At 35.6% G+C, this 22,819-nt stretch overlaps 1 protein-coding gene and 1 long non-coding RNA gene across 5 annotated transcripts; one reads left to right on the top strand and one right to left on the bottom strand.

Annotated features, from left to right (window-relative positions):
• The first annotated feature begins 448 nt into the window (after positions 1-448).
• LOC118683714 (uncharacterized) lies at positions 449-976 on the top strand. The gene is made up of 2 exons (XR_004979577.2): positions 449-621; positions 700-976. It is a non-coding gene; the product is annotated as an uncharacterized lncRNA (long non-coding RNA).
• Positions 977-1,097: 121 nt separating this feature from the next.
• On the bottom strand, positions 1,098-19,630 carry LOC106620065 (uncharacterized). Of its 4 annotated transcripts, none has more exons than XM_036377546.2 (9): positions 19,082-19,630; positions 17,338-17,614; positions 9,975-10,813; positions 8,768-8,991; positions 5,837-6,691; positions 5,097-5,497; positions 4,183-4,355; positions 3,049-3,172; positions 1,098-2,409 (listed from the first exon to the last, which is right to left on the bottom strand). In XM_036377546.2, the coding sequence occupies exons 3-9, from the start codon at positions 10,580-10,582 to the stop codon at positions 2,281-2,283; spliced, it is 2,514 nt and encodes an 837-aa protein (XP_036233439.2). In that variant the 5' UTR covers positions 10,583-10,813; positions 17,338-17,614; positions 19,082-19,630; the 3' UTR covers positions 1,098-2,280. The 4 variants fall into 4 exon arrangements, with proteins under 4 accessions (XP_036233439.2, XP_036233440.2, XP_014093927.2 ...); XM_036377547.2 differs by having other exon boundaries at positions 19,298-19,630; XM_014238452.3 differs by lacking the exon at positions 17,338-17,614.
• Positions 19,631-22,819: the final 3,189 nt, after the last annotated feature.

Here is a 22,819-nt window from a genome sequence, read left to right as displayed (position 1 = left end):
GGCAACTGTGAATCTCTCTATTTGAGTATTTTATTCAAAGCAAGCAGCCGCAGGCGGCTTCATTCTGTCATACTGGAAGACGACAGGAAATGTCGCATCAAGCACGGTGATGAATTTCCTGCTGTCAACGACTTTTTCCAGCCACTGAAATTGCCTACCAGCACCGGATGGTTGGCTGCTGATAATAGTTGGCGCCGAACTTCACCACCAACTCAATTAAGCTCGGCGCATTCGTACACAAGACGTTGACATCCAAAGTGTCTGCGAAAGACGATGATGGTAACACGATAATTCATGTGCCATCAGTCGAACATCTTGTACTTGTTCTTTAACTTAGTTTTACGCAGGCGAAAAAGATGATGCTTGTTCTACAAATATCATCATAATTCATGCTGTTGCGCAGTATTTCGCATAACCATTTTGTTATCTCACATAGGTATGCCATAACTTGTATGTATAAGGAAAATAAATTAAGTTTCGCTGAAAGGCGTTTGAAATAATGTTTCGCGCTGAGGCATTTGTTGATTGTTATTAAATGCTTTTACGTCTAAATGCTTATTAAGGAAGCTGTCGATGGTCAAAAAATATTATATAACTCTCCGTACTACAAATAAGTAAGCGGTATGTACTTAATGCCAACTTATATTTCTTTCTAACTATAGTATATTATATAACCTAATTTCATTAATCAAATTCAAGCGGCTGGAATCCAGATAAAATGACAAAGTTATTTAGAAATAAGCGGATTAGCAGCGAGAGAACTATTCTTGGTTGTGATACATGAAGTAATTTACAGTGGATTCCCAAAATTAAGAATAATTGAGTGACGAATGCCGTTGAGTTTGTAATAAGCAATGACTGGAAAAAGCAGCTGAAAGTTAGCAGATTTATATGTACATATACATGTGAATAGCGTCGGACTGTGTACTTGCCATAATTGACTTACTCATTAAAAATATACAGTACGTAAAATTAATATGTTTGATTCAATTATTGAGAGCAATTGCACTCACTAATCGCACCATGAAAAACGTGTTTAATTTTTGTACGTTAATCACAACTTACCTAACTGGTCATTTTATGAATGAAATAAAATATTTTCTGGTCAGTCCGAATATTTTTTCTCCTTTTATTTGGCAACTTTTTCATTATCATATGTATGTATGGTATATGGTTACGAAAGTATATGTTATATTTATATATATAGGGCATAATACTGTGTGTATGTAAACATATGTATATGGGAAATTTTTCATTGCCCACTTAGTTTCATTACTTATTGTAGCATTGGCAATTATTGTGCACTAATTTGTATTCTCTTTTTTCGCTTTCATTGCGCTTAACGATGACAATTGCAACTTTTGTTTCGCGAAACTCGGCCGACGAAGCTTGCCAGCCAGTCAGTCAGCCTGCAAAGGAAGCAAACTAAATGGTGCTACGAAACTATGAATATACAAATGTGTGCTATGTGAATGAGAGCAATTCGTAAGAGGCTTTTTGTCAGATGTAAAGTAAAACTTTGAATAATCTTATTATGTAAGAATAATGTATTTAGTCTGCCTGAAGAAATAGCCGGTTAAACTACTTAAGGTTAATATTACTTAGTTAGGACTATTTCTTTTAAAATGCTTCTAGAGCATGTGCGAAATTGAACTGATTTTTAAAGCATACTCGCAGATTGACAAGAGTAACATTTGCTCTTTACCCTTCCTGCATGGCGCCTTTCTACCACTTGTGTAAATAGGTATTTTTTACGTCAGATGATATCTCAATTACTAAACATATACATATATATATATATAATATGTACGTATGAATATGTGTATATTTCAAATGTGTATATGCAAGTGTACATTTTTTGTTACATTCTAAGTGTAGTATATGAGAATTCTTATGCTTAGTTATACTTAGAGCTTAACAAACATGTTACAGTAGTTATTGTTTTATGTCAAAGTTTCTTGTAAGACTTCGATCGACTTCTATATTTTTGGTTAATCGTCATACACTTATTTTGATCTTACGGCTTATTTATAGTGATTAATTCAACTTTTATAACAAATCGGTTTATTAACTAAACACTTTTAATTTTCTTTTAGGACACACATGAATCACAATATTAATTCTTAATTACTTTCACTTCTGCACTCAGCAAGCATTTCACTTTCGATCATTACGTCACATTTAATTCCACATAATTTATGGTAAGTTGGCGTATTCGTTTTGCATATAGACATTCCGCCGATTTGTTTGCAAGTCTTGCAATTATCCACCTGGCTCATCCTAGTTGCCGTAATCGTCGATGAACGTGTCGATAATGTATCGTTTTACCTCATTTATTGATGTACGTTTGTTGGAGCATTGATGTCGTTCCTGGTTATCGGGCAGCACCAATAATTGTTGCAGTTCGCCCTTTTGTGTATTGTAATACATTTGATTTGTGTAATATTATAAAAAAATAGAGAATAAGAAAAATATAATTTTCTTTTTAATTTTAATGCTTGAGAACAAAAATAAACTTTATACTTAAGCCCCATTATATTTTATTCTGATTAGTTTAATTACGCTTGCCTGCTCATTATAATTGAATTTAAATTGCCGTTACTCAATAGTAATTAAAATAATACATCTAAAACTCTAGAAATAAGTTTTTGGCCTTGATACTGAGAGATCTTGAATATGAGCAAACAAAAATATGCATCTGGCTTATGCATATTCCATTAGAGTGTGAACTTGGAAAGATTTGCGGATATGTTGTGTGCCTTTCAATATGGGAAAATTTTAAGAATTATCCCGACCAAATATTGTATATTACTTGTATAATATAATAATAATGCATTATCAATATTATTCTTGTAATGCGTTGATTAAATGATGATTTCTCATAAAAGAATATATAATTTTAATATATTAATGTTACATATATAAATATGGCTGGTTGAAGCTTTTTGCCAAAATACAGCAATGAATTTCTTATATAAAACCATAAATATACTCTTGAGGGCAATTTCGGCACCATTTATGTGTGACGGAATGCGTCCCAAAACTCACATTAAAGCCTCGTCCAATTTCCACATCGGCATCCAGTGGCAGCGTGTAAAGGCGCTTCGACACAACAAAACTGTTTGTCCAGGAACAATCGGTATAAATGGAAATGAAATCGCCATTTTGTATGCTGCAATTATATCCGTGGCAAGTGCGGAAAGGAGGCACGCATGAAATAATAAAGCGAAAGAGATAAATGTAATTTAAAGTCGAACAAAAACCATATAAAAGTACTGAAAAGTTATGCATATGTATTTGCTCTTATATAGCTGTGAAATAAAATAAAGCTCGAAACTATAAAAAAATTGGCTTGTATTGCAACGCAAAAGGGCAATTTGTGCAACAGTTAGATGTAGAAAAGGCAATTATACAGCGGTGAAACAAAAGCGAAAAATATACGCCGTGTTTATTCACTCCAGTAGCGGTTTTAAATATAGGTAGTGTGTAGAGAATGTATGCCTGGCATACTAAGGCATCAAGCGGCGCGAAGCGACATTAATCGTGTAACAATTTATACAATTTCAATAAATATTGGGTATGACGAACTGTTGCAATATTTTTTTGTATGCTGTTGACTTGACTGATGCCTCATTTATTCACATAATGCTCATGAATCATGAGTCATGAATTTGCTACATTTGAATTGGTTATAGTAAGAGGACACTTCACCTCTCTTTATTTCGCATACACGTAAATGCTATTTCTATGAACGCAATGAATGAGAGTAAGGAATAAAATGATGAATTTTGTAAAACAGATAGACGATATAATCAATATACATATATATGACATTAAGTATAGCATTATACATACATACATACGTTAGCCATCTAAAGCTTAGATAATATCTTTATTTGTTGTGAACCCATATTTGCATGCCGTCATGTTTCGATTGTTTTATGTTCTGTTTCGGGAACTCAATGTTCTACAGCACATATACGGAAAACTTAAATATTTATTTGCTTAGTTCTTAAAAAAAAACATAACCCCCCGTATGGATTTAGTCAAACTTAAAACAAAAGGCCAACCTTAATATTAAGCCCAATCCTCCTCACACAAACACACAAAATTCGAATAAAAACAAAAGATATTTCAGCTATTTATAGACTATCCATATATAGGTATGTATATGTAACTCACCTGATGGCCACTTGATGCCAACGAAAATCGTATAAATTAAATTTCACTGGCAGCATTTCAGTGGTGCCGTCTCGCTCTAGATACAATCGCAAACCGTCCTTGCATGATTCCAAATACATATTGTGGGTGGCATTGCGTATGGAGAAAATGGTCGTTGCGGTTTTACTGTCGTTCTGTGCGGAGCGTGTTGCAAGACATACATCACAAACGATGCATTTGGAAAGTTGTAACGGTGTAAAATGGTGAAAAATATTTGCATGTGTGTATAAATAAAATATAAAACGCTTTATCATATGAAAAACATTTTCAGGAAATCAACAAAAATAATAAACAATCTACAGAAAGAGTCGATGCAATGCGAATATTTATATGCATGTGTTTGTGACAGGTGCTGACACGGGACTTTTACATTACCTTTTGTCACCTGCCTTAGAGTACTTCATTCCAGTGTTGCAAGTAAATAACTTAAAAAGCACTAGCGGATTTATTTTTCATCGCTTAATGCTCAACTATGTTTAATTCAAATTTAAACTTACTTTGCCCTCACCATAAAGCTTTCTCCTATCATCTCGGGTGTAAAATTTATTCCTCTGACTCATTTATTTATAGACTTTCTGCACTTTAAGTATTTTTAGGTTTTGTTAAGCGTGAGGGTTCTACCATCTTTAAAAGGTATTCACATGCTCATCTATTTGGCATTCAACTGGATTACTTTGTTTTAGCTTTTACATTCAAATTATTTTTTTTGCATATTATACAACATTTTTGGACACCGGTATAAGATGGATGCTAAGATACGTACATATGTATGTACATTTGTTGTAGCAATTTAAAGGAGTTAATGCATGCATTCATATATTTTACTGAAATCCCCTTTGGAAAAGAATAAATCAGGCATAAATATTAATACTTACTCGAACTCGTAAGGTCAGCATTATCGTAAAGTTCAGTGGATTCCGCCAACTACGTATGTAGCCCATGTTTGCTGGCGTCGTCGAAGGTGCATTGTTGCCAATAGTCGCTTTGCTGCCAAAAGTATTTGCATTTATCGCACCGCTGCCAGAGGCTCTGATATCAGCGTTCAAAATGGAGGCATCTCTCTTGTTAGTAGCTAATGTGGCGCCTGTTGTAGCCGCATTGGCAACCAAGTTAACTGTCACGGTGCCTGATTCCATCGTGGTAGCTGTTGATGTGGCATGTCCATCAACTGCCATCGACGTTCCGGCAGATGATTGCAATGGAACTGTAGCGGGGCTTGAAGCATCCTCCGGCATAAGGAACTTTTTATAAAACTTTAATAAGTCGTTTATGTCATCTAGAATGAGCAAAGACAGGGATTTGTAACACTTTTCACCGTTTGGCAAAAAAGTAAACGAAAAACCCAATGGAAAATAGAATTGGAAAAAGTAAAAAAAAGCCAGGGATATCAGAGATATGTGCCATATATCAACTACAGAAGAACCGAAGTCTGCTGATTGTGGCCAGAGTTCAAAAAATGCTGAAACTTTTTCGAAGCTTATGAGCAGCGGTCCACCATGCAAAGCAATGGAGGAAAGCGCATGGAAAATACTACAGATCAGCCATGCTGCGAAGTAGTGTAAGGCATTCTCATTACCTTGGCCTAGTTAAAATGTGGGTATACTTCGTCACTTACCGCTGCAATCGAAAGTGTTACAATTTCGCTGTTCTATGTTGTAACCTTCACAAAACATAGTGGAATAGTTTTTCATTGGTCTTCGGCGTATATGCTGACGTTCCTTTATATTCTTCGATAGCACTTCGATTGTAGTTTTTTTGTTCAATTCATCCTTCGTTGCCTTATTTGCAAAATTGTCAATTACTTTCAGGTGGTCATTCTTGAGAAAACTGGCTTCATTTACTTGGAGATTAGTTTCGAATTTGTGCACCAATACGTCGATGTTGTTTTGGTTTTTGCCTTTGGAATAATCAATTCGGTCAATATTATTGGTTTTAGCTGTTCTTGCGTCGATTGCTACTGCCGGTGTAGGGGGGGCTCGCTGAGTCAGTCTTTTCAGCAAATTAGATTCTGGCACCGCATTAATCTCGCGATCTGATTGTACTTTTGATGTCACAACGTCTGCAACTGTAGCAAAAGAAGTATCAACCCCTAGAGTAGTTTCAAATTCGGCGGAAACTTTCATGGTTGTTTTTCGTTTTCGCAGTTGTAAATTGTCGCTGCTATCCTCTGCAATTGGCTGCCTTTGATAATCCTTATCATTTTTGTCCATCATTGCCGCAGTATCAAAGTCTGCGCTGTTGAAGTCTCCTAATGTATTGTCTAGCAATTCGGTGTTTTCAAAGCCCGCACTGCTCAGCTCGTCCACGACAACCTCGTCATCGTCCACCTCAGCGTCAGTTGCCGCGTTCAGGTTTAGGTGCATGTTGAAATTCACCATCGGATTATCGAGCAGACAACGGCGAAACCGTTGTTGTACACCTTTGCCGCATGTAACACTGCAAAGCGTAAAATCACTCCAATTATCCCAGCCTGTGGTAAACACACAAGTCCGGGTCCAGTCCGTTTTTCAACGGCCGGTGGTTTATGCATGTCACAAGATTTCAAGTTGTTGAATTCGTTGTCAGGCGCCATTATAGTAACAGTATGAATGTTTTGCTCTCGTTGTTGTTTTTGCAATTTCAGGTGACAGTGGTGTGTTTTTGAGCATAGCAGTGGAGGCATGTTGCGATATGGTGCCATAAATTACGTGCCCCGTGCGAAACGGTCAATGTTGCAGCAGCAGCAGACAGAGGGACGGTAGTATGTCGTTCGTGAAACGTTCATTCATCATCAAGAGGGCCATCGTCGCAATTTGTGCCGGCGATATTGGATGTTAAAGTGGTGATGTGGTTTCGAGAGTGGTGCGAAATCATCATAACAGTCGCCAACAACGTGTACCAAACATGAAATGAGAATGAGTGAACGGTAACTTGTATTTAAATTTTATCTTTATTTTTGTAGTGTTTAGTTGGATATTTAAGCCAACAATGAGTACCAGTATAGGCGCACCCGATGTGCAGGCATTTAATAAGGTTATTGATGCGACTTCAACAAAACCAAATTATTAAATTGAGTTTTATGACTGGAGTGGAGTTAGTACACGAGTTTTTAATATCATTAGCCCTACTTCTTTGTTTTATTAAATTAAGTCCAAACTTCATTAAAAGGGTCGAAAGAAATCTGCTGCAAATACTACTGATATGTGACAAACCTCTTCGGAAAATGCCTCAAATCACTTCAAATGTTCTATTAGCCTTTAGAAGCCGTTAGTTCTCTCTCTTCACAGTTTCTCTTTTTATAGTATCCATGAGCTGAAATTGGATATATCTAAGAAATTTAATCCCTTAAACCTCATATGACGAATGCAAAAAACTATATAATATAAATTTTCGTTACTTCAAGCTAATTTGAAGAAACTAGGCACTATTTAATGAATACTTGGGATAAGGAGATTTTTTAACGTTTTTATAGGCAGTTGCAATCTTTTAGGATTTTAAAGCTCCAATTAAAGTATTGTTAAACTTTAATCAACCTCATTTACAGCTATTTACTTACGAGTATACACTACATAACTCTAAAAGCTTGCATATGTTCCCAACCACTAGCGAAATATTTTCTGTTAAATTTGCGTTTCTTGCAATATCAATTTTTGAATTTTTCTGCAAATTCAGCCACTTTATATTCTGGAGTTTTTATCTGTTTTCTACTATTTCCCCCATACGCATGAGAATCGTTGCCAATAAATGGAACATTCGCCTTATTCCCATCATATGAAATGTTGACAGTTCAAGTACAAGGGATGTTGGGTGGTAGATGTGAATGTGAATATAAAATCGATAGCGAATTTACACTAAACACCATAGGCTTGTTGGCAGATTTTCCGCTGTTTGGATACATACAAATGCATAAAAATTCGCTATTAATAATACATATGGAAATGCGTATGTGGTACGAACCCTTGTCACCCTCAGAGTGGTGATGCGGTTACTACTATATGCTTAACCTGATGAGATCAAAAACGTCTCGCATATGTCAGATTAATGCTATTTGAAGTCTTTATTAACCAAAAGTAAGCGGGTTAAAGGACGTATCAATACCAAGCATGCAAGCAAGAACGCGGACTATTGACTACATTTGTAATGTTAAGGAATTTTAAATTATGCAATATACTATGTATATTGCAACAGATAACCATGTTCATATTCAAACGTTCGAAAGCTTTCATTTATACAGTATATAGGAACTATAAACTCTAAATCTGATTATTCATACCTCATACGGAATACGCATTCATTCATTGAATCTGAGTAGGCTCCGCATATTGTGTACCATATAATATATGTGAGAGCAGACGGTACGATTGCGTTAACATTTTATATATTATATGTACATGCATTAAACAATTAGTGCATAGGTGTGTACTATTTGAGTATGTTTGATATTTAAATCTGAGTGCCTCAATTAAAACTTTTATCAAAGTTAATTTAGTCTCACGATATCTATTCCAATATACTTTTGCAAAACGAACTACATTACAATAAGTAATTCATGTTTTTTCATACTCACCCAAATGTTTCCAGATGTGACTTTCAAATTGTGGACTCCAACGGTGCAAACCATTTATGCTTATGGACAAAAAGTCACTTTGTGGAGCTGTATTAAATTCGCTTCGTAATTGTTGTTGCTGCTGTGCAGTTCGCAATTTGCCAAAAACAATTAACTCGGTGGGTAGACTTTTCAAAAGGTTTCTATCGAAGCAAGACAAAGGCTGGAGTGTTGCATTTAACTGCCTGTTGATTTTAACGTTTCATTATTGTTTGATATTATTGGTTTCAATTTGAATGCGAAATAAGGTGAAATAGCAATTGCATAGTAAAAGTGACATAAATGCTTTTCCTCATCACACAGCTAGGTTATTTTTAACAACCCTCAAATATGTATGAGTAAGTAGCAAACAATTTGTATGCATCTACATATATTTGAATAATTTGAAGATCTCTTTATTTAAATTATAAAGAAGTTTGATTGTATTTCCATTACCAACTCCATTTAAACATATTTATTAAAACATGTTGCAGTCATAAATAACTTCTGGCTTTTAGGATACCATTTGAACCGGATAGAAATACAAGCATAAAAATTTCTATAAAACGGTCATTGAGTATGAATGTGCTCTGTCACATTGTTGGCGGTATAGGCATTAAATATGGTTAAAATTGTATACATTACTGTAGGGAAATGAATTGTGGTCAAGTTGCCTCCGCTTTGGTATATAAGTACAGATGGGAAATTATACTGCCATTATCGCTTCAACCTAAATCATAACATAAACTATTTTCATGGATAAATTTTGAGCATAAGAAATTGACTTTTGGAATGTGGCACAGTGATATATTTATTTTCCAAATTTTAATTTCGAAAAGATAAAATAAAATGTTTAAATAAAAACTTCTTAAATCGCGATTACTTTTGTCGAAGTGTTGAAATATGGTACGGGAAAAGAGCGACGTTAAGAAATGCGTGCCCACTGGAGGCATTCGTTTGGCCAAATTTGTGCATAAGAGTGTTTTTGAAGTGCACTCTAATAGGAAGAGTTTGTAAATTGTTTAACGCTTTTTGAATTAAATTGTCACTTTTCTACACCGCTTACACACGCGTTAACAAGCAAGCGACTTGCTTTGCCAGCAATCGTAGGAGTTGCCACTCGTGCAGCAGGGCAATACTGCTCAAAGCCGTCATTTACGTATTCGTCGACATATTTGGTTCAACTTACCCTTCATACTGATATGCAGACTCGGCTGTTGCGCTGTTGCCACATCCAGGGCCATAGCTACTACCACGGCCTATGCCACTGCCATCTCCTCTACCGTTGTTGTTAACTCCGCCACCGCTTCCTCCACGTGCTGCATTATCCGCTCCGGGTGTCATTTTCAAAAGTGACGCGCCTTTGTATATCGTTTCCGGTGTTAAAGTTATTAAAATGGCCGTGTTCGCCGCTGGCCGTTGTTGGGTTGTTGCTGCGACGGCCGTTGGACTGCCAACGGTTGTGTGAAATGTTGCTGATGCGAACAAATTATTTTGCAAATTCTGCTTTTTCACTTCGTCATTGACAGCGCTGTTTCTATCTGCACCAGCGCCCAATTTCGCTGCATTTAGTAAATCATTGGTGTTGGCGTCGTCTGTGAAGATATGTGCGCCAAGAGCTTTCAGTATGACCGGGCTCTTTTTGATCAACTCGGAGATGCTATCGTGGACACAGGGTGCGGCGCCGAGTCCACCTTTTACTGAAATAGGTGTCGAGTGAATGCTGGAGATGAGCAGAGTGGAACAAAGCAAGACGTAGGCGACAACCACGGGCCACGACTGCTTGTTGATGCACATTTCTACCGCTTTTATTAGAACAGCCCACTTGTTTGGAATTTTTAGTGGTTTCTGGAGTTTTCTTTGCACTTTATGTAATGTTGTACTTCTCCTGTACTTATGTTTACCGTCTGCTTGTTGAGGATATGATTTTGAGGCTACCACAATTTGCTCCTCAAGTGCTCAGTAGAGTGTTGCTGACTGTTGCTGCCGTATTTTTAGCCACAAGCAACAATTTCACTTCACAGGCGCCTTAAAGGAAAGAGGAAATGTTCAAGTTAGCGAACGTGGCAGTTATTGTACAATACGCTGGGTCTTTTTATAACTTTTTTTAGTGCGCTGTAAGCGTTCGTAAACTTATCGGATTTCTTGTTTATTCAGTTTAGGTCAAATGTCACGTTTTTATTATCTTTTTAATCCACTTTTGAACTGAATTTGAACTATTCTTCAAATCTTCTTACACTTGCTTTTAAGAGGTTCAACAAAACAGATGAATAGAATTCAGTTGCCTAGTAAGTATATAAAATATAATTAAAATGGGTACATAAATGTTGAGACTGTCAGTTTTATATCATAATATAGCAAAATACTAAGTGATTTTGGCATTAAGCCTGATTGGGTACAATTACTCTGACGAAGATATAAAAAATAGTACAATTGGAAAGTTATTTACATCCATTAAGTTATCTGTTAAGACTCACGCATTTTTCAAGCATTCTCTACTTTCCATGAAAACTTTCCGCTCTATTTGCTACCTCTTACTATACGATACGTTAAATGGGAAGTGAAAAAAGGTCATACATTTGTATTATTCATTTATACGTTAAGTGCAGGGGCCTACAAATTTTCAGTCAGGAAACGGACTGTAGGCTAAAATATATTCGGTGGTCTATAACAGCCGAATGCCATAACAAAGAACATTTTTGTGTGCTATATTTTCTGTTACGTTGTCTTTTAGTTCAACTCATAAAAAAAAAAAATTCTTACTGAAATTGTAGCTTCATCGTTATATGCTCTGCAAATAATGCAATCTTATTATTTTATACGTATTTTGTTATTGGCCAGAAAGTACATGCACACACATTTAAGAATCAATTTCAAAATAAAAACACAATAAAAGTAACGCAAGTCTCCAACTCGACGGTTCTGATTTCAGTTCAACACTCAGACCATAAAATTTAATATAAATAAGCAAGGGCAGCCAGCCACTTGGCAATGGAAATTGTGGCAGCAATAAAAGTGCACACAAAACGTTAGCAACTGCGGCATGTCGAACAAGCCGGAAGTGCAGAATTAAACGTAGCACTAGGAATATCCAACAAAGAAAGATCGGAAAATTCAAAACACTTACCAAAATGTTGACTTAATAGTGTGTGAGAGGTATTAAAAGCCAAAAGTGCCACTCAAATATATGGAGTGTATACACAAGTAAGGGAAGGTTAAATTCGGATGTAACCGAAAATGTCATACTTTTGCAACTTGCCAAGATCAAAGCTACATATTGACCAGTATATCCGGTATAAAGCCAACCGGTAGTTTGAAAATCTTATTTTAGGAATATGGCAGATGGGGTTGTATTGACACGATTTTATCTATTTTTGGAATTATTGCATATTGTTACCAGAAAAAGATGCTCTTTGAGTTTAATTGTGGTATCTCACAACCATTAACAATATACCTATAATATATGGATTAAAGTTAGCCGGATGTTTCAAAATCCAGAATATCAGTTATATGGGGACAAGAGCATGTTTGCACCCAATTTTATCAAGTTTAGGCAAAAAGATGCACCGTTATTAAAAAAACACGCTCTTCAATTTTAGTAAGATAACTCAAATATTTCTCGATATATGCGGTATAGTCAGTTGGAAGTTCGAAAATCTTTCTATTAGGTATATGGGGGCTATGGGAATTATTAATTCGATTTAATCCTTTTTTGGCATTCAGGCATACTATTATAAATTTATCATACAGATTTAACGATATTTTTGATAAAAAGTTCGCAATAGGAATACGAATGGGGTCCACATATTCGGTATCTGGGCTCTTGAATCTGATTATACGCTTATACAAGTATGAGCACATATGTATGTCCTCATGTACAAATGCGCGCTTACTATGAATACCAATCGACACCGAAAATATTAGACAAACAATCAAACAACCAAATGAAAACCAAAATGCCAATGAATGATGTTCAGAATTCATTTATTCCTGCAGAGTGGAGCCAGAGCCATAATTACCCAAAAACGCACAAAAGAGCACGTCAAATGGAGTGACAACAGAAGATATTCACGCTGCATTTTTGCCAGGCTTGCCACAAGCACGGAGACACAAGCCAGCCGTGTCAATACTACTAATAATACATGTATATAGAGCACAACAACAAAAGAAATTACAACCGCCAATTGACCAACACTTTCATAATTCACATTCATTTATAAAAAAAAATTCGGCTGGTATTTTTGGATATACTATGTGCATATGTATATAATTTGTTTACGATTTTAAACGAAAAATGTTACACACCAGACCGGAAAACTTTCTTTTCTACCCATGATTCAATATCTGAAAAAACAAGTTTGCTTTAATACTCAACAAAGTGTGGCACACTCTTTTACAGCAATGAAATTTTTAAATTATTTGTTAACAGTATACTAAAAAGTCATTGACAGTTATATTTTGTCGATAAGACAACAACTAAAGATGGCGACCTTCTTGTATCAACTTAAAATAATCAACAACAACAACCCAAAAATGTAATCTTTCAACGCTATAAACAACCAAGAAAAGTTAACGCATCATGGCGATGTTGGTACCCATTCATTGCGATTTTTCGTGGAAAGTGTAGACCTCTTTATAAGTTAATAAGAAACATTAATAAATCAATTTTGTTATCAGAAACATACGTGGTTTTTAAAGAAGTAACTAAAGCACCGATTTTGCAACCAATCGCAAAAGGATATTCTTAGCACATTTCATTGGATACATACTATGCTTACTTATAACACTATGCCTGGGTTTATATACTATTTTTAGGACACATATTTATTATTTCATTTAAAGAATGTAACTCTGATTCTGCTTTAAATAGTGCATCCATCAAATGACACCACAACTTGATGATGTAGATGGGTACATCAACAAATATTCGACAACATACTTAATGAAGCAAACATGTAGAGATTTAAAGAGCCGCTAAAAAGAAATCTAACATAATGGCTGCTTCCCTGAATGATTTATGCCGCCGTGAATGTGTGTAGCCTGAACCATACATACTTACCCATATGTAGGGATGTAAGTGTGTCACGTGGGTAAAGTTACATCTCGAATTAAACTAGCAAATGGTGACATAAATTTTCACCTGCATTTATGTGCTTTCATTAAAAGTGTAATAGATTTACTTTCCACGAATTTGCAGGCAGGTTTACTTTTTGATTTTGCATTGAATATCTGCATGCGACGTGTTTTGCCTTTTTAATGAAATTTTCAAAATGAAAAGAATTAAAAGAAAGTGTTATCCTTTGGAAATGGCGATATTAATGGAGTTCGAATCATTGCATTATTGTGCGAATTTATTAATAATTGAAAACTTTGGGCAATGTTCTAAACGTCAGGATATACACACATACAAGTACATTGTATATCTTTGTGTTGTGTTTCACGATGTTGTTGTTATAATTCATATTATATTAGTTGCTTTATTAATTTCTTATACACGGTACTTGTGCAGATTGATGAAATTGTTTTGAACCAAGTATGTAAATTCTCGGGCGGTGAATGTATCAATAACAAGTAAGGGAGGGCTAAATTCAGGTGTAATCGAACATTTTATACTTTTGCAACTTGCAAGGATCAACGCTCGGGAAATATCTGCAGGTGTTAAGAAAACTTTATATTAAAAAATGTTGCAAAAGTATTCAACATAATTATTAAACGAAATCGTGAATGGATTACACTGCACTGTAACATGGGATTGTCAGGATAATGTTGGTTGAAATTGGTCAAGTACTTCCGGAGATCCCATTACGCCTATCCACAATACCAAACTTCTTGTGGTGCCAAGGAACACGTGTAAAAAGTTTCATAAAGATATCTTAATTTTTACTAAGTTACAGCTTGCATGGATGGACAGACGGACGAACAGACAGACAGTCACTCGTATTTCAACTCGTCTTGTAATCCTGATTATTTATATATACTTAACCCTATATATAACCCAATTATTTTTAGGTGATACAAACAACCGTTAGGTGACCGAAACTATTATACTCTGTAGCAACATGTTGCAGGAGTACAAAAATTAATGTAGAACCCAAAGGGCCAAACTATAATATTTCGCTTTGCTGAACGCTTAAAATGTGTGTACATATGTGATCTATAGATATGCATATACATACATACACACATGGTATGTGGTTTGCAGTAATTGAACTGAAATGAAGTTTTATTGTTATTGTGCGCAACCAACCAACCAACTTCATCAACGCCCACCGTCAGTCATCTAAATGAACCTTTTTGAGTTGCGCTTTATGTATTTTATTAAATAACTTTTACAACATTTTACATAATCACCATAACTGACACGGACAAATCCCTCAAGTATGTCTCAAAAGGGTACTGGGCCCTTTATAGACCGCTCCGAAAAAGCAGTTATGCTACAAATAAATTCTTGTGAGTGCAAGGTTCAATTGCCAAGAACCTAACACACACATTTACACTCGCTCACAAGGCTGCAAAGGGATTTTAAGTATAATTTGTGCCCAAAGTATCTGTGGTATTTATAAGCGTCTCGTTTAGTGATGGGAATATTTGGGTGAGTGTATCTTTTTACAATCTGTTACTTAGCTTACAAGCTTTTAGCTTTGAACATTTTTTGAGAGTGCCTGTGGATACATATGTACATACATAAGAATAACATTTCATTTTCGTGTCCTTGGGGAAGCATATTCATTATCTCGTTGTTGAATTTGTTATTGTGCTATTGTCTCCGATAGACAGCCGCTCTGTGGTATTTTTGCGTTTATGACTGTTTGAAAGCTTGTGATTGTTGTACCTCAGAAGACTTTGTGTTTGCCGATTTGCTCAGTAAAACTTCTTCGCACAAATTGAGCCTTTTCAATTGCGCAGAAATAATACGAAATGTTTTGTGCGGCTTGAAGTACATCCTCATGGGAATAATTATGATGACATAAAATTAGAAATGGATTTCATAAGTGACACGGTATATGGTGAAGCGCACAAAGTTATTTTCAATTTAATTGGGAACAAAGTTAGCACAGTAACTGTATGTGTGTTTAAAAAGAATTGCAAGAAATCTGAAACGAGTGTGAAGACTCGACGTTCATCAGGATTAACTAACGACTGTGTCATATACATATATGCTGTTTTTATATGTGCATATGTGTGATTGTGTGCATGTATACAAGCTAAGTAGCAGAGGTTACATTAATTTAAGCTTCTCCCTGCGAAATTAAATTTACTGTGCAATAAAGCTTTTAATTTGGAATTTATTCACTCGTATCTGCATTCGCTACAAAAGCGTTTGCCAGGTGTCGTTACACATTTCTTCACTCACCTCAGGACAATAATTTCGTAAAACCTTACCTGCGATTGCTCTACAATTTTAATCCTATGCCGGAATGAAAATTTAGTTAAGCAGATAAGCTCTGCGACTCTAGCAAATCAAAGTGGTGAAACTACTAACATGCAGATACACTTATAAGTTATGTTTGTTACTTCTGTTCTAGCAAGCAGAATGATGTGATTTTTGAAATAATGCGTGTGCTTAATCCATGTTTGAATGCTTTCGCTTTAAAATTAAATTAAAATTTATTGAGATCGATGCCTTATATGCATTTGGAATTGATGTACTGAAAATTATACATAATAATTTCTCAAGTAAGTGCTTCAGTTGACTGGATATATTAAATGAGTAACAACGTCATTGAACAGTAAAAATTCTCAAGTGCTCTAACTAACGTTTAGCATATTATAGCAACATCAACTTCAGAAAATTAAAATTGTAATGCATTACTAATGTAATTAAAAATCCTAGCACGCTGCACATATAATTACTGCTATCTTTTAGGAAGTCAAGTTATTGGCTCTTTGCTTATTACCCTCTTTGATCTACTTACGCTATTCACATTTCAAACCTTGCATTGTTTGCCAATTTTTAGCGAAGTGAATGTACTAAAGCGTGTTTGTCGTACGAATTCCTTGAAATTTGTGCTAGAATGAAAACAGTTGGCCGCCTTTGTCCTCCGGACATTTCAGTCTTTTATTTACGCCAAAAATTTATTAGCATTTTCTTGTAGAATAAAACAAGTATGAATTGCTCGAAGTAGATTTTCAGTCATTTGAGAATGCCTATAGCAACAGTTTTTGTGGTAATTTCGAGTTACTTTTCTTGTCCTTCTTGCTAACGTTGTTAAGGAAGTGGCGCAATTCTTTTCCTTGCTTTGATATATAAAAACTTATAGCCTTGCAACAGGACAATCAACGACATGCATTCATGAATGTATACGATGCTTGGTTTCTGCTTTGCTTAACCAATAATAAATTACATTAGCTTCCAGAAACTTTTCTCAACCTATTTACATAAGTGCAACAAATAATTAATTAAACTATAGCAAAGTAACGCGCTAAATAAATAGGTATGTGCTTATATTTCAATGTAGAAAGCCACAGAAACTAATTAAAAGCACTTCTGCAATTGACAAATGTTAACAGAAATTCTGCAGCAAGTACTACTTGAACAGTGTATAACTTACTATCCATAACAGTAGGTGATAACGGTGGTGGTGTTAGCTGATATTACTCCAGAAATCCTTTACCGAATCTTGTTTTGTAAGCAAATATTTGACACATTGAAATTGGAATTGAACTATCGCTTGCAGTTAGTTCAGCATATATGTATGTTAAGTACATATAATCGTTTGAGCGATTCACACTGTATCGCTGGGAAATAAATTTTCATCACATAAAACAAGTGTTTGATTTATTTGGCTTTGATTTATATTTTATAAGCTTTTACAGTGGCTTGAATTCCTTAAATAAATATCAAATATTATTTACAAAAAATATATATTTAAATGCATAGTATGTACACGAATACTATATCGCGCTGTTCATCTTCTTGTTGGTGGTGGTAACTAGAAAATCACAATTTTGTCTGATTTACGCTTTTGATGCATTTTTATACTCTCGCAACCTGTTGCTACAGAGTATAATAGTTTTGTTCACCTAACGGTTGTTTGTATCACCTAAAACTAATCGAGTTAGATATAGGGTTATATATATATAAATGATCAGGATGAAGAGACGAGTTGAAATCCGGGTGACTGTCTGTCCGTCCGTCCGTCCGTGCAAGCTCTAACTTGAGTAAAAATTGAGATATCTTTATGAAACTTGGTAGACATGTTTCTTGGTACCGTGAGACGGTTGGTATTGCAGATGGGCGTAATCGGACCACTGCCACGCCCACAAAACGCCATTAATCAAAAACAAATAACTTGCCATAACTAAGCTCCGCAATAAGATACAAGACTGTTATTTGGTACACAGGATCACATTACAGAGGGGCATCTGCAGTTAAAACTTTTTTTTTTAAAAGTGGGCGTGGTCCCGCCTCTAATAGGTTTAATGTGCATATCTCCTAAACCGCTAATGCTATAACAACAAAATTCACTAGAAACAAATGTTTTTAGCACTTCTATTGACGGTGTGAAAATAGTTGAAATCGGGTGGCAACTCCGCCCACTCCCCATATAACGGTACTGTTAAAAACTACTAAAAGCGCGATAAATCAAGCACTAAACACGCCAGAGACATTAAATCTTATCTCTGAGATGGTATAAATTGGCTTTATAGGAACCGCGTTCAAAATTAGTCAGTGGGCGTGGCACAGCCCACTTTTAGGTGAAAACCCATATCTTCAGATCTGCTCAACCGATTTCAACCAAATTCGGTGCATAACGTTCTTTTCATGTTTCTATGGCATAGTGCGAAAATGGGCGAAATCGGACTACAATCACGCTTACTTCCCATGTAACACCATTTTCAATTCCATCTGATTCTTTCACTTTCCACTATGCAAATCAGGTAACAATGATTATATCGGGGTAAAACTTTGCGTGAATAATGAAATTAAAGTATGCCACCATGCGGCCAAAAATTGTCTAAATCGAACCAAAACTGTTCAAACCCCTAAGTACTAAATATGTGGACCCCAGTGCCTATAGTTGACCTTCTACCGAAAATATCAGTCAATCCACAAAGAAATCTCAAACGAGTATACCATTTGACTTTGCGAGAGTATAAAATGGTCGGTTACATCCGAACTTAGCCCTTCCTTACTTGTTTTATATTACATTTTGAAATTTTTTTTTTGCACAATTTTCAAATTTTCGAATTTATTGTACAAACAGATATGATCTTTCAAAATAATTTTTTTTCACAATTCGAAAAAATATTATTTTGATTTTAATAATAAATATCCTATGTACTTTCTAATACCATAAGACATATGTATGTGCAGAAAGTTTCATGATGATCAGTTACGTGGTTTCGGCTTAACAAAATTCACATTCACATTTATAATATTAGTATGGATATGGTTTGCGTTTAAGCATGATCACGACAAACAGTTAGAACTACTTTTCATTTGCAAAGCACAAAGTATTGCATATTTTGCATGCACTTATTCTCCTGACATATTCACAAACATCTTACTTTCACAGTCTTTCAATGGCGCACTAATAACTTGTATTCATTTGCAAAACCATAATACACACAAACATATACAATATTGTTTTTATAATTCTTTATAAATAAAATTTGTTTGCCGTAAGCTGCAAATGTTTGGAACGAATATATGCTTCGTGGATTCCAGTCGCGGTTTCGCAGTTAATCGTTTGACCGAATTCAACTTTATTTGTGCTTTCTTTTTTCAGAAACTTTCTTTTTCTACTTTACATTGCCTATTTAATGACAATTGTTGCGTTTCACTAAGATCTCAAATGATTTATGCTTTCGCCCCGCTTTCCCTGAACTGCGTTCAGACGCGCCAATCAGTCAACTGGAGATTGTTCAATAGTCGACGCAGCTTTTATAGGCGCCATTCTAAAAGGAGCGTGCTGATTTTCCAGTGATTTCATCTCACCGTTATTCTCATTCAGTTATGCGGCTGCGCGGATAAAGTTGAATTGTTTTGTGTAGCCGGCTTTTTATCTGCTTCTTCTATTCAACACTTTCCGCGACTGTGTTGCTTGTACCGCATATAGCGCTGCGGTTTCAATTGTCGCCCCATTGATGATTTTGTTTACATTTTTCATAAGATTTCATTAGCATGTTGGAGCACGTGCTTCGGCATATGCTCAAGTAGCTGGGTGCAGGCGTAACACTTCTAAGCAATCTAGGTGAAGCACACACACTTGCCTGGCCCCTGTCGCGCACCCCGGAAGTAACATGTGGCATGTATATTGCTACGAACCTTCTAATGGTACCCGAATCTGACAACCGTTACCTGTTTAATTATGCTGCTGGTATGTATGTATATATAAATGGCTTACTGATCTTTGAAATGCATTCTTATTTGAACAAAGTGAGTTAAGGCGTAGATTTGAGAGGCGTAAGTAGTTTGAAGACAGGAAGAAGCCTGCAGAAACGCGCCAATGGGGAGCTGGAAGAGATTAGACACAATTAATGCGTTGGAAAGTTGAACTTCAACACGCATTCTATGTGTCTGAGTGTGAATTTTGTGGCATTTTATTAAGCTCCTATTTATATCAGAACACACAAAGCAATTTCTTCTTTCTCCACTCAATTTGCATATTATCTTTATTAACTTCAGCAATAAACAATAAGCAACTACACATTAATGCATATATACATATATAAATATCATATATATAATATATTCGCAAATATAGCGGCATTATGTTTATCAAAGGAAATTTTTTGGTTTCGACATGTCTAACTCTGAAATCCTTGGCCAAGCAGCCAGCACCTGTTGTATTCACTACACAGCACTACATTGTCGTTGTTGTAAAGCACCTACATATTTGATTTCACAACAATAAAAGCTTATTTATGAGTATGCTTTTGTACACTGTTAACATTTGGCAAGAGAGCAACAGCAGAAACCACCCAATGGCAATAAGAACATTGCCCGCAGCAATCTTGGCTAAGTTGACTGTCAACTGCACTGTGATTTATCGCTCTCGAGTTAAGCGTAGAAAGGTTAATTTTTAATCCCTTTTAGTGGCTTAAGGCGTCTTGAGTGGAGATTAGAGTGCCACAATGCCAACAGTAGCAGCCAGTGAATTAAGAAGCACGTACACAAAGGTAGGGCGGCAGATACAAAGGGAAGACAGTGGTGGAATTTGATTCCCTCCATTAAGCCATGGGTGGTAGTGGCTGGTGGTCACCTGGCTTGGATGAAATTTAATATAAAACTCTAAGTATAAGTTGTTACGTAACATATTAAATGTGCGCAAATAAAAAATAACTGTATAGAGTACATATATCTTTAAAAATATCTCATCATTTTCTGTCCGTTCTTGGTCACATTGTCATTCTTAGTGTATCTAGTAGAGAAATGTCGAGCGCATTGTGAGTGCAACCAGAAGCAAAGTGGTGACGACCTTACGAAAATTAATGGGTTGAATTTATCTTTATTTTGAAGCATGCAAGTGTATAGAATTTGATTTAGTTCATTTTCATACTAAGTTGCGTTTCAAGTGTTGAGCCTAAATTGTTAAGATAGAACAATGGGTAACAAGTTGATGACATTCGGCTGCTCTCAGCTAAAAACGTTACATATGTATGTGAAAACTTGGCAAAATTATTATTACAAAACTAATAGGTGTCTCATATTTAGCAGCTTTTTTACCTCATGAAAGTGAAAAAACCAGCCGAGTTTATTCAAAATATTACACAACTAATCTCTTACCAAACTTTTAGTAATATTATTGGGCAATAATATGCTGATTGTTTGTATTTTCAGACTTTTTTACAGTTTTCCAGAATACTGCCTTTCAGCAGTTGCTCGAGCTCATATTATATGATTAACATATGGACTATTAATGCACGTAACTTCGGTATAGACTGCATGTTTATAACGAAAACGCTGGTTATGAATATATATGTGTGTATAAATGTGTGTGCCTTACATGCTACTTAAATTTATTTTCAAACAAACAATCTTAAACACATTAGATTTACACCAATTATAGAACAAGTTACTAACACGTTCTTTTATTTGATTTGAATGCTGAACTGTTATTGAGGATTTAATACTAAAATGAGGAAATCTGCTGCCTAATTAAAATGTACAATATTTTTAGAAACATGCAGTCGGCTGACTAGTTGGGCAAGTGGTTTATTCCGATTGTACAGTAGAATTAATTTAGTTGCTTTCACTACAGGGTGCACATATGCTTATGCCATTTAATCACTCAGCTCTTCTTCGCCACACTTGTTGTTCTGCGCTCGTCCTTTAGGATCATTGATTTCCATTCTCGCATTCACGACTGAGCGCATTTTCACTACGGCGGAATGTGAAAAATTCCCATGGAAGAATTCAAAACTAATATCACAGGTGTAAATGTTTGTGTGCGCAAATGACAAACCTCAGGGACAATGTATTTTCTTCTTCCGCATCATTCGTCGTTGCTATGAGAACTTCCATTATCTAACAAGTATGTGCACATCTCACAAATAGACAACACAGTTGATATATTTATGCATTTGTTAGTAAGACCCGCGAATAAGCATCCTTACATTGCACTCGTTATCGCATTCACATTTATGTTCGGCACACTCATACCCTGACTAAATTCTCTTGCAGTTTGCTTTGCCTTTCCGAATTGTGGGAGTTCGCACTTGTTTTTCATATATGGTACTATAGAACTCAACTCCTCACCTATTTTAATGCATTTTTGCTCCTTCATTCGCAGGCCATATTTGCTAACTACATATCTTTAAGACGCACTCAACTCCAGTCGTAACCCTTTTTTGAAAATTCATTTCAACCCACTTCATTCCAGCACACAATCATTGTGGTTTTATATACATATAGGTATAATGCAAGTAACTCCACGGTAAATGGGCGTTCATTAAAGGTCGCAAAACACCATGAATGTTTTTTGGTTTGGTACTGTAATCCATTCTTCTAAATCGGTTGACATGATGCAGTGAATCCACTATTTCGAAATAGCTACCAGTTCCCAGAAAGTATATTATTTGCTTACG

Source organism: Bactrocera oleae, chromosome 2 (genome assembly GCF_042242935.1).
Source record: "Bactrocera oleae isolate idBacOlea1 chromosome 2, idBacOlea1, whole genome shotgun sequence".
Taxonomy (NCBI): Eukaryota; Metazoa; Arthropoda; class Insecta; order Diptera; family Tephritidae; genus Bactrocera; species Bactrocera oleae.
This window is presented reverse-complemented; position numbering and strand designations above follow the sequence as displayed.